The sequence below is a fragment of the Ochotona curzoniae genome, unplaced genomic scaffold, assembly GCF_017591425.1.
Source record: "Ochotona curzoniae isolate NIBS_2020 unplaced genomic scaffold, NIBS_Ocur_1.0 scaffold_1037, whole genome shotgun sequence".
Lineage (NCBI taxonomy): Eukaryota > Metazoa > Chordata > Mammalia > Lagomorpha > Ochotonidae > Ochotona > Ochotona curzoniae.
Window position 1 is genome coordinate 22824324 of NW_024467083.1, and position 12399 is coordinate 22836722.

Genomic DNA, 12399 nt, shown 5'->3' on the forward strand with positions numbered 1-12399 from the left:
ACTGAGATTGCTATCATTATAGTGATACTGAAAATGACACTCAGATTAGTCTGGGAACAGTTAAGTAGTTACGTATAGATAATGCTACAGTTTAATTATGTTTGCATTTACAGAAAAGAAGGGCAGACTCATTGAATTCATGAGTGCACATGTAATGCTTCATATGTCTAACATACCATGCCAAACACTTGAAAACATATTTGGAGAAATTATCATTATAATAGGGGTGGACATTTGACCTAGCAGCTGTTTGGAATGCTCATATCCCATAGCAGTGTGCCTGGGTTAGAGTCTCAGCTCCTTTCTCAAGTCCATCTTCATACCAGTGTAGACCCTGAGAAGCTAATAGCTGATAGCTCAAGTACTTGGGTGCCTGCTACTCAGGAGAAAATTGAGTTCCTGGCTCCTGGGCTTTGACCCAGCCCAGTCCTAGCTGTTGTAGGCTTTTGGGGAGTAACCAGTGAATGGGAGCTCTGTCACTTTACTTCTCAAATTAAAACCAATGTAGCAATATTAACCAACAGGATTAGAGATAGTCTTAGGGAAGTGTCTGAAGAGATAAACAAATTGGGTAACTACCAATATTCTTTTCTAAATATAGAATTTGTTCATATTTTGAAAATATATATAACTTTATTTTTGTTTTGATCCATGTTTAATTTCACAATATGTGCCCTTTGTGTCTCTTACTAAATAGACTGGTAAATGTTGTATATTTTGTCTGGGGAAGTGTGGATATATATGTTGTAAAAGTGGACAAAATGATAAACTGAATTAAGCACTGTAACTGCTTTTTTTCTTCAGTACTGTATTTTAATACTACTGAAAGATTGTAGGCCTTATATATAATTATTAAGTTTCTGAAATATTTCTGAGTTTGGACAAGCGATTTAACTTGCTCAGACCTCAGTTTCCTCATCTATAAAGAGATATTAACAGTACCTGTCTCCTAAGGTGGCTCTGAAGAGTAGTTTAAAGTGGTTTTTGGCACATTTTAAATATTAAATACCTTGTAAGTGTGTGTTTGGAAATAGAAGAAATGTTGAATGTGTGTGTATATATATGTACATATATATAACATATACTACTGGAAATGTAACTTGAAGCATAGCTTGTAAGGAAGTACATGTATTCCCATTATGTGTTGTAAAGAGGAGTAGTTCAATATTCTCCAGCGCGGAGACTTTTAGACTACTAAGAAAATGTCAATTCCCAGGTATAGCCACAAGGTGGTGTAGTTGCATCAAATTGTCATTCTCATGATTTTTGGTGGGGAAAAATATCTGTAAATGAGCAACTACACAGTGGAGTTTCAGGGTGTCCTCTAATGTGTCAAAAGGATGGGAAAAATCTGCTTTTATCATAATTTTAATGATGTGGAAACATGCAGGAAAGAAGGTTTAGAAGTGCTACCATGAAAAAAAATGTTCCTGGCAAAAGGATTTTTTTTTTTTTAAGATTTATTTATTTATTGGAAAGTCAGATATACAGAGAGGAGGAGAGATAGAGAGGAAGATCTTCCATCCGGTGATTCACTCCGCAAGTGAGCGCAACGGCTGATGCTATGCCATTCCGAAGCCAGGATCCAGGAACTTCTTCCCGGTATCCCACACGGGTGCAGGGTGCCAAGGCTTTGGGGCATCCTCGACCACTTTCCCAGGCCACAAGCAGGGAGCTGGATGGGAAGTGGAGCTGCTGGGATTAGAACTGGCGATCCCATATGGGATCCCGGAGTGTTCGAGGCCAGGACTTTAGCCGCTAGGCCACACCGCCGGGCCCAAGGCAAAAGGATTTTAAAGTGACTAGGAACTGGGCAAGAAAATTATGAGCCATATGATTCAATTATTTGATTTTACATATGGATAGACTTTAAGTGTAGAAGTACTTGGATGTTTATTCATCATCACCTGGTGAGACAGTAAAAGACCCAAGAGAAAAGATATTACTTGACTCATACCTCATTATTTTTAGTATAGTTAATGCAGTTGATTCTTTTTTTTTTTTTTTTTTAAAAAAAGACTTACTTAGTTGAAAGGCAGAATGACTGAGAGAGAGAGAGGGAGGAAGGTGGCAGGAAATGGAGGGAGAGAAAGAAAGAGAAAAGGTGGGTAAAGAGGTTGATACCAAGGTCTTCCATTTGCTTGTTAACTTCTCAAATTCCTGTGACAACCAAGGTTGGACCAGGCTGAAGCCAGGAGCCAGGAATTCAGTCATGGTCTTCCTCATGGGTGGCAGGGGTCAAGTACATGAACCACCATCTACCATTTTTCCTTTTTTCTTGAAATAGAAGCTAAGAAGGCAGGATTCTAACATGATATGCCAGCACTGCAAAACTAGCTTAATCTAGTTGTGCATGGTGCTGGCCCCAATGTAGTTGTCTCTTAAACCGACACTGTATGCTTGCCTAATTTAAAAACTCACAGTAAGTTCAGCCATCAGTCACAGGCGTTTTCTACACTTTATAGTAAGACCTGGAAAACCTTACTAAAGTTCTGAAGAACCATTTGGAGTATTGTCCTGGTAGCTACCTCCTCCTGATTTTAAAATTTTTTGTTTTTAAAGATTTAGTTGTTTATTTTAAGGTTGGAGTTACAAAGGAAGTAGTGGGAAAAACAGAGAGAGAAAGAACTTCATTTGCTGGTTCATGCCCCAAATGGCCTCAATGACCAGGGCTGAATCAGGTTGAAGTCAGGAGCTAGGAGTTTCATCCAGATCTCCCTCTAGGCCAAACACTTGAATCCTTCTGCAGCAGTTAGCGCATTCAGTGGCACCCATATGGGATGTTGATGTTGCAGGTGGCATCTTTTCTTGTTATGCCGCAGTGCTGTCTCCTGTAGTCCCCCTTTTTAAATGCTGAGTTCTTTCATGTAAGTGATTGCTATAATTATATTGATGGAGATGATCATTGATGGTAACCAAAGTAGTAAAATAGAAAGTGATGAGCCTGGGGTTGTGTAAGATTGAAAAACAGCTATTCCTTGGTTTAAAACTATTTATTTTAAGATTTATTTTCTTATTATTTGAAACAAAGGGTAACAAGAGAAGGAGAGAGAGAGAGAAGAGCGTTTCATGTACTGGTTCACTTTCCAAATAGCTGCAGTGGCTTGAGTTGAGCCAGTTTGAGTCCAGAATCCAGAAGTGTTTTGGGGGCCTCCCATATGGGTTCAGGAGCCTAGGGACTTGAGCCATCCTCTTCTGCTTTCCCAGGTCATAAGTAGGGGGCTGTACTGGAAGTGGGACAGCAAGAATACTAGTTGGTGCCCGTATGAAATGCTGACACCTCAAGCGGTGTCATACATATATATATATGTATATATATATGCCTGGATGAAAGAGGAGAGAAGTGATGAGAGAGACACTGATCCATCTCCCATCCACAGATTCTCCAAATGTCCTCAGTAGCCAGTGCTGGGCCAGGCTGAACTTAGGAGCTAGAAACTCAATCCTGGGAGGAGTCTCACATCAGTGACAGAACCCAACCCCACTTGAGCCACCAACTAACTGCCCCCTCAGGGTAAGCACTAGCAGGAAGTTGGAATCAGTGCAGAGACAGAACTTGAACTCAAGCATCCTAATATGGGATGCAGGTACTCTAAGTGGCCTGTAGACCAGTAGACCAAACATCTGTCTTAATTACTAGATAACACGCTAAAGGAAGCTGTATATGGAGGTAAAAAAGACAAGGAGCAGAAGGAACTGAGGTGAAATAATGTCTGTGTATTTGGAATAAAGTGTCAGTTTGTTTGCTTTCATAATTGTAGCAAATTGCTGTTTTCTCAGTTTTTCCCTAAGTATTTTTCCTGCCATTTAGTTTTATATTTTCTCCTGATTTTGAAGACAAGTGAGACTGATACTCAAGAATAAGCTGATGTGTTAATGGATGAGAGAGGGAATATAAATGCATGAAAGAGAATGAATGAAAAGGAGAGTAAATTGCTCTGTGGTTCCTATGTTGGAGTGAATGACAGAGCAAGGCTTTTTATTCCTGATCCCTTTTTTTAGAAGACAATCTTTTGTTTCAGATAGAGTTGAGATAACATTGTTTGCATGGTTTCTCAGTGAACATAGGGAAGATTAGATACCATTTTCTTCTTAAGAAGGCAAGTACAATTTCCTAATCAATTATGAATTTAGGAATAAAGTCAAGTTTATTTAGATGTTAATTCTTCTGGTGCTACACTTTAATGAAAGAAGTAAATATTTTAAATGATATTTAATGATGGTTTTTACTTTTGTTGTTCAAAGCAGAAAATACAAACATTAGAAACACCTGAAACTAAGAATTGGAAACTTGAATCTAAAGCTGCTCCTTCACAAAATATATCTCGAAATGTTGCATCAACTGAGCATGGTAAATCCAAAGATAAGAGAGACTGTGCATGGACCTCTGCCAAAAGTGCTTTATCTACATCATTGCCAAAGGTTGGTAAAATTTGCAAGATAGTGGTAGTTATTTTTTTAATTAGCTAAGAATGTTCCAGTATCACATAATACTGGTATCACACATATGTCCATAAATTTCTTGGAAGTTTCAATATTTTGGCGAGTCAGCATAACACAGTTTTTTTTTTTCTGTCACGTCCACAACTTAATGACATCTTGGGAAATCTGTGTTTTGCTGTCATTTGCTAATGTGGAAAGTTCAGAAGTCTCTGATGTGGAAAATCTGGTTCTGGCTTGACATTTTATAGTATCAACGCATTACTTTGCTTTGCTATTTTACCACATTCTTCTGCTGCTTACTAGTGAGGTAGTTCAGCTTTAGCTGTTTTTGTGTTCATTTTTTTTGAAACTCATACAACCTTGCCATTCTAAGCAGTAGTGAAGAAGGATCTATTTCTTACCACTTTCTCTGCCCTTTATCTCTCTCTGATTTCCTTTTTCTTTGCTCAGCTGTACAGATGAATAAGTCTGCCTGATTTCATATCTAGCTTAGGGACTGGGATGCCAGTCTGCATCTAGCAAGGACTACTAATCTTGTAGTGCCAGTTTTGAATTGTTGTCTTATTTGTCTTGGGAGTTAAGGGAAAAGTATCTCAACCTCTCTTTCCCCTCTTAACTGTAATTTGATGACTTCCTGTCTCAGTTACCTTAAAATAGCTGAGGAAAGAGGTGTTTGTTAATAACAAGATCTGCTCAAGTCCCAGACAAGGATGTGCCCTCAATCATAGGTCAATCTCTCTAAAAAAAAAAAAAAAAAAAAACAAACTTTTTACTTTAAATTTTGAATTTTATTGTACAATTCTGTATAGTCTGGGATTCCCCTCCCCTCAATTCCCACCCTCTGACTGATTTTCCCTTATTGTCACAACAGTACATTCCTTCATAAGGAGTTATAATTCCATCTGTCTGCTATTTACATATTTCCTGACATTGCTGGTGCAATGTCAGACAGTCCGTTTTCCCATTGTCTAGATCTGTCCAACACTTTTCATTGGAAGTTTATCTTTTATTTGTTACATTGTGTCTTCACATCTAGTTATGGTAGTCTTCCATTACTCCATCACTATACATTCCAATTTACTTGATGGTTTTCTTATATTAGAGAGAACATATGATATTTGTCTTTTTGGGATTGACTTATTTCACTGAGCATAATGGTCTCTAGTTGGGACCATGTAGTTGCAAATGGTGTAATTTCTTTCTTTTTAATGGCTGAGTAATAGTTCAAGGAGTAGATGTACTACAGTTTCTTTAGCCACTCCTCTTTGGATGGGCATCTGAATTCTTCCCATGTTTTTGCTATTGTAGATTGTGCTGCTGAAAAATACAGGATTACAGATTCCCTTCTCATATGCAGTTTTCATTTCCTTTGTTTATATTCCTATGAGCGGGATAGCTGGGCCATATGGCATGTTTATTTGCAATTCTCTAAGCACTCTCCATACTGATTTCCATACTGGTTGTATTAGCCTGCACTCCCACCAGCAGTGAAGGAAGGTACCTTTGTCCCCACATCCACGTCAGCAGGTGTGATTAGTTGAGTTCTGAACATAGGCCAATCTCACTGGAGTTAGGTGATACCTTAGTGTGATTTTCATATTTTTATATGTCTTTTAGCCATTTGAATCTGTTCTTTTGAAAAATGTCAGTTCATTTCCTTTGCCCAATTTTTTGCAGGTTTTTTTTTTTTTTTAAACTGTCCCTGGGTCTCTGAAGCTCTTTGTAAATCCTGGATAAATGGAATCATACAGTATACTTTTTTTCTAGACTTCTTGTATTTGATATTATGTTTGTGGAATTCATTCATATTGTTGCTTTAACTTGTAGTATTTAATTATGTTGTATCACATTTTACTAATCAGTTGTATTATTAGTGGACATTTGATTAATTTCCATATTTAGTTTTTATGGATAACGGTTTTATGAAAATTCTGTTATCTGATATGTGTGCATTTTGGTTGGATATGTACCTAAGAATGATAGTTCTGAACTATAGGATTTTGCATCTGTTTCATTTTAGTAGATATTGCCATTTGTTCTTCATTTATTTTGCTTATTGTACTAATATACGTAGTAACCAGAAGTGAGAGTTCTAGTTGTCCTACATTGTTACCATCACATGATATTTTTAAGCTCTTTTAGAGTAACCATTCTGTTGGTAGCTGTAATCATTCTTTTTTTAAATAAACTTTTACGTTGTAATAAATTTTATACTTCTAAGAAGTTGCAAAGATTGTACAAAGAATTTCTGTGTGTTTTCCACTCAGTCACTTCCATTATTATTTTGTAATACCATAGTACATTTGTCAGCACTGTGAAATGTACATTAGCACATAACTGTTAACTAAATATCATACTTTATTTGGATTTCACAGTTTTTCCATTAATGTCCTCTTTCTATTCAGTGATTCAGTCCAAGATACTGAATTGCATTTCATTGTCATGTCTTTCTATTTGTGATCTGAAATTTTAATAGGGACACTTACAGCCATAAATTTTCTGTAATCATTGATGTCACATATATTTTGAGATGTTATAGTCTAAGTTTTTGAAAAAATGTTCTCATTATCTGTCTAGCATATATTTTCAAACTTCATTTATTGTTTATAAATTAAAAGGAGTGGAAAAGAAAGAGATCTTCCATCCACTAGATCACTCCCCAAACATACCTGGCAGCTGGATCTGTGCCAGGCTGAAGCTGGGAACTGAAAATCCTATCCCAGTCTCCCCTGTGAGTGTCAGGGTGACTTGATCTGTCTATGTCTGCTTCCCAAGATGTGCCTAAGCAGGAGGCAGGTTTGGAAGTGGAGCAGAAGCTTAAGCTCTGGCACAGTGATATGGGAGATGGGCATCCCAAAGAGCATCTGACTCACTGTACCAAATACCTGGCCCGGTAATTTTATTTTCTTCATATGTCTCAAAGTACTATGTAATTTCTTTGAGATTTAGTCTCAGACTCCTTCGTTATTTAGGAATGTGTTGCATTCACATATTTGTCTTTCCTGCTTTCAGATTTCTCTCCTTTTTCTTAATAGTTTGATTATGATTTATCTAGATGTTGTTAGCATTTTTCCTACTTGAAGTTTGGTGAACTTTTGGATGTATGTGATATTTTCCTCAAGTTTTGGTGGTGGCAGCTCTTAATTGTTTGGATATTCCATTTTTGTTTCCTTCTCTACTTCCATCATAAAACTCCCATTGTGTGAATGCTGGTGTATTTGATAGTGTCTCATAAGTCCTGAAGACTCTTAATTTTCCTTCACTGGTTTTTCTGTAATTGAATTTTGTAATTCAGTTATGTATCTAGGTTCATAAGATTCTTTTTTATTCATGCTCAAATATGCCGTTAAATTCCTTTATTGAATCTTTCATTTCAGTTGTTATGTTAAAATCTGAAATTTCAATGTTTAAGTAATTTATGTCTTTGTTAATATTGTTTGATGAGTCATTGTTTTCATGCTTTTTTTGATACATATGTGTGAATGTAGTTTTCATTGGCCCTTTGAACATGTTTAAAATAGTGACTTTTACTCATTATCTGTCAATACAATGTTTGGCTTTCCTTAGCAACAGTTCCTATTTGTTGGTTGTTGTTTTCTTCTGTGTATACCGTGCCTTTTAAAAAATTCTCCTCCTTTCCCTTCCTCTCTTTCACTTTCTGTTCCTTGTTTCTTACTCCTCTTCTCTCTTCTTTCTTGTTGCTGAATACTGGACACTGAAAGTAAGATATGATACGTCTGGCAATCAGATTGTCCCCTATTCTAGTTCATTGCTGTTTCTGTTTATTGTAATCATGAACATATGTGTTTTGTGGCTTTTCTAAACTAATTTTTATAGACTTTCTTTTGAGTGTTAATGAGCTCTCTGTTTGCTTAGCTTACTGTTCTCCTAATGTTTAGATAAAAAATGCCTAGAATCAAGATATCTTCCAATTTTTGCCAAGAGTTCTGGAGATGTGCCGTCAACATTCAGCCAGACATTTGACTACTCTGCCTTAGCTTTCTTTTTTCTTGTTTCTCTGTCTTTTTTCTAAGATTTATTTATTTAACTTGAAAGAGTTAGAGAAAGGGGAAGAGACCCAACCTGTGTTCGCTGATTCACTCAACGAATGGCTGAAGCCTGTAGCCCACTGGTGCCCTTATGGAATGCTGGTGCTGCTACTGCCATTATTGGCCTTACTTTTAAAGATACTTTTAAAAATTATAAATATTACATGATAATGTCATATATTAAGTCTTGACTAATGTGAATTATGTATTCCCCCCAAAAATATATTTTCATTCAGAGTAGTGAAGAATTTTGTGAAGAAAGCAAAGCTCATTTAGTTCTTTGATTTTGATCATGTTTAGAAAAATTCAAGTCTCTGTTAAGATTGTTGATTAAAGGTAGATAAAAGGTCTGTTCTCGTGTCTGTTTATTATTTAGTATGTTGAAGGAAATGACATAGTTTAGTATTGTAGTTCTTTTGAAGAATTGAAACAATCTCTAGTGCCAAAAACATCTGTATTAAATGCTTGTCCAAAATTTCTTCCTCATATACTTACCAGAAGTGACAATATATGCTTGCCAAAGACTCAAATTTCATTGAAATGGTTTAAGTCTTTATTAATAACATGTTTTATTTCATAATGTATTGTTTTAAAAATTTTTGACAGGTATATACAGTGAGGACACCAACAAAGCTAAAAATACAACAAAGAGAAAGCAGGAACATACCTACTGAAGAAAATAAAAAAAGAAAAACAGTGTTTGAATTTGATATTAATTCAGACAGTTCGGAAACCACTGATCTTTTGGTAAAAATGTTACAAATAATGACTTTATTGCTTGTTTATTTGTTTATATTATTTTGTGGTGTATGTATATAATATAAATACATAGTATCATTGTAATACTGAAATATAGCAGAGCTCCACTATACCACAGAGCCTTATTCTTTTTCAGTATCTTAGAGTTCAAATAATTTGCTTAGAAACTTTAGAAAATACAATATTTTCAGAATATTTGATATAACATAGTTCACATATAAGATGATAGACAAAATAGTTTTTAACCACATTTTTCATAGGGAAAGTAGAAGTAAATGTTTTTAATCTTGCTGTAGCCAAATCTTTTATTCAAGGCTTGCTCCTATTTTCTGTTTCATATATGGTTAATTACTTTATATTATGCCTTAGTTAATATTTATATCAAGGTAGTATTTCACATTAATTAATATTTACGTGAAAATATAGGTTGACAATTGTAACTTTACTTTCATTCCAATCTATTGGCATGCTTAAGGAGGTTATTTCCTCTAGGATTTTCATTTTTATTATTTATTTATTTTTATTGGAAAGTAGAGTTACAGAGAGAAGGAGAGATAGAGAAGAAGATCTTCGTTCCACCGGTTCACTTCCCAAGTGGCCTTAATGGACAGAACTGAGCTGATACAAAGCCAGGAGCCAGGAGCTTCTTCTTGGCCTCTCCTGTGGGTGCAGGGTATCAAAGGCTTTGGGTCATCCTCTATTGCTTTCCCAGGCTACAACAGGGAGCTGGATCGGAAGTTAGATTAGAACTGGCACCCATATAGGATCCTGGTGTGTGCAAGGAGAGAACGTAAGCTACTAGGCCACCATGCCCAGCCCTGATCTCAACCACTAAATCACATTGTTGGCCCTGAAGTAGACCTTTTAAAAACAAAAAGTACACAGCAACATTGAGTTTTAATGAAAATTCAGTTACAATAAGATCTGACAATTTGAACATTTACACATGAAATAACAGATCTTCAAGTTCTATGAAGGAAAACTTCTTAGAATGGAGAAGAGAAACAAGCAATTCTACAGTAATTGTTAAGTATTTAAGTTCCCTACCTTAAATAATAGAATATTCAGAGAAATTATTGTAAGGAAATAGAGAGCTTGCATAACACAGTAAACCAAGTATGTCACTCGTATCCAGTATGTTCTAACAACAGAACATCTGTTCTCCTTAGGTATACATTGGATATTTCCCAGTGTACGGCATATATTAAGCGACAGAGCATGTCTCTGCAGGTTAAAAAAGATATAAAATAAAATATTCTTTCAGACCAAGAATAAATGAAGTTTAGAAATCAATAGCAAAAATCTATTCACAAATTTGTAGAATTTAAAGACATTCTTAACTAACAGATAGGACAAGAAAAATTAGAAAATAGTTAGAAAAGAACAAAAAAATACACTTTTGGAATACAGGAAAAGCAGCACTCAAAGGTCAGTTTATATGTATTAATACCTACTTTAGAGGAGAAACGGAAATAGAAAACAATAGAAACATGATATTTGCACATGTCTTATATTTTAAACATAATCTTTCAGGGGTGTATTTAGTAGAATAAAAATGCAGATACTTGTTTGCCCTGAAGTGTAACATACTTGAGGATTTACATAAAGAGAATACATTTTGTTGTTTCTTTCTATGGTCTTTATTTCATTTCTCTTTCCTCTCCCCTTCCTTATTCATTTCTTCTACCTACTTTCTTGTTTTTCTTTTTACTATGCTCTGTCATTTTCTGTGATACACAGTTTTAATAATATAATGCTAATGTGTAGTTCCAACATTACACTTCTGTATTTTTCTTCAAGAGCATGGTTTCAGATGAAGAGACATCAAGAAGAAAACTGTTCAAGAATACTGATTCACCAACTTCTCATTTTTGTGTCAGAACACCAAAAAAGGTAGCTTTTAAATTTCATTTCAGAAAGCAAATTTCAAAAGCTTAACTGTCCTTTTTTTCAAAAAAAAAGTTATGTTATGATTTTATTTTATTTTATAATCAGACTCCTTCGTATCCAACCAACCCTGGATCTACATTGAAGTTTGGAGCTGTGAGAAAAGCACAAGAGGACCGTTGGGCTATGCTTGCTAAGTCAGATAGGCGGAAAAAACTCAAAGATTCAGAGAAGTTATTTGTTTAATTTTAGAAAATAGTTGTTATTAAGGCACCTAAAAATCTGATTTAGAGGTAATTTCATTTTCCTAAGAACCAAACTTAATCTGGAAATTAAGATTTTAAATATTTTTTTGTGTATTTTTGCCTGAATGTTAATTACATACTATCTGAAAATTTGTCATTGTGTTTGATATTTACATGATTGAATTTTTGTTACATCTTTTTGTACCCATGAAAATTGTTTTCAGATTCTTAAAGTTAGCCTTTGAAAACCAGGAATCTAGTATTGAGATTTTTTTCCTTTATTCTGTAATATTAAAATATTTAGATGCAAATAAATGTTTCTTCTTTATTCTGTGACCTTATCTGAAAAACTAATCATACTTTTGAGAATATTATTAATCTTTAAAGCACTGAAAAGCATTTTAGTGGCATTAACATATATTTTATTTTAAATTATTGTTTACATAGTTGAAAGGGATGCAGACCCAAGTGGGTTTCTGGTTGGGATGGGGAGGGTGAAGTATGGAGGAAGGCGGGTGGAACAAATGATTGATTTTTTTTTCTCCTGTGTTCATCAGGAAGGGGTAGGGCCAGTTCTTGCTGTCAGACAACATCAGCACTGGGGATAAGGGATGCCCTTTGATGACACCTGAGAGACCCCAATGTGGGGAAGGGAAGAGTGTTCTGAGGTTATTGCTTGAGTGGTTTTGATAGTTTTGAGATGTTGTTGGCTTCATTGCACCGAGGTTGAGAAACTCTTTCCAAGGTCTACTGGCTGACCAGGTTTACTTTAGTGCAGATGCAGTGCGCACAGGGCCATGACAGTGAGCTCATCTAGATCAGCAGAGGATGGCAATGCCTTGTCAGAGGATGGAATGCAGAACAGTTTAGACAATTCTCCTGACCAAGTTTTGCAACATGTTCCTGGGCCTGGGAATGCATCTGTAATTGAGGAGGCCCAGTCCCAATACAAGTACTGTAAGTTTAGATCACATACATTGTGATTTTCCCTGTGGCCAGGGTTTTGAGTCCAGCCA

At 35.6% G+C, this 12399-nt stretch overlaps 1 protein-coding gene across 3 annotated transcripts in view; it reads left to right on the forward strand.

Moving 5' to 3' along the window:
* The window catches only part of SYCP1 (synaptonemal complex protein 1), an 83799-nt gene extending 72107 nt beyond the window's left edge, over window positions 1–11692 (forward strand). For all 3 annotated transcript variants that reach the window (XM_040998534.1, XM_040998535.1, XM_040998536.1), the window contains 4 exons: window positions 4249–4422; window positions 9099–9239; window positions 11052–11144; window positions 11247–11692. In XM_040998534.1, coding sequence (XP_040854468.1) covers window positions 4249–4422; window positions 9099–9239; window positions 11052–11144; window positions 11247–11384 — 546 coding nt within the window. In that variant the 3' untranslated portion in view covers window positions 11385–11692. The remainder of the gene's footprint in view (window positions 1–4248; window positions 4423–9098; window positions 9240–11051; window positions 11145–11246) is intronic.
* Window positions 11693–12399: the final 707 nt, after the last annotated feature.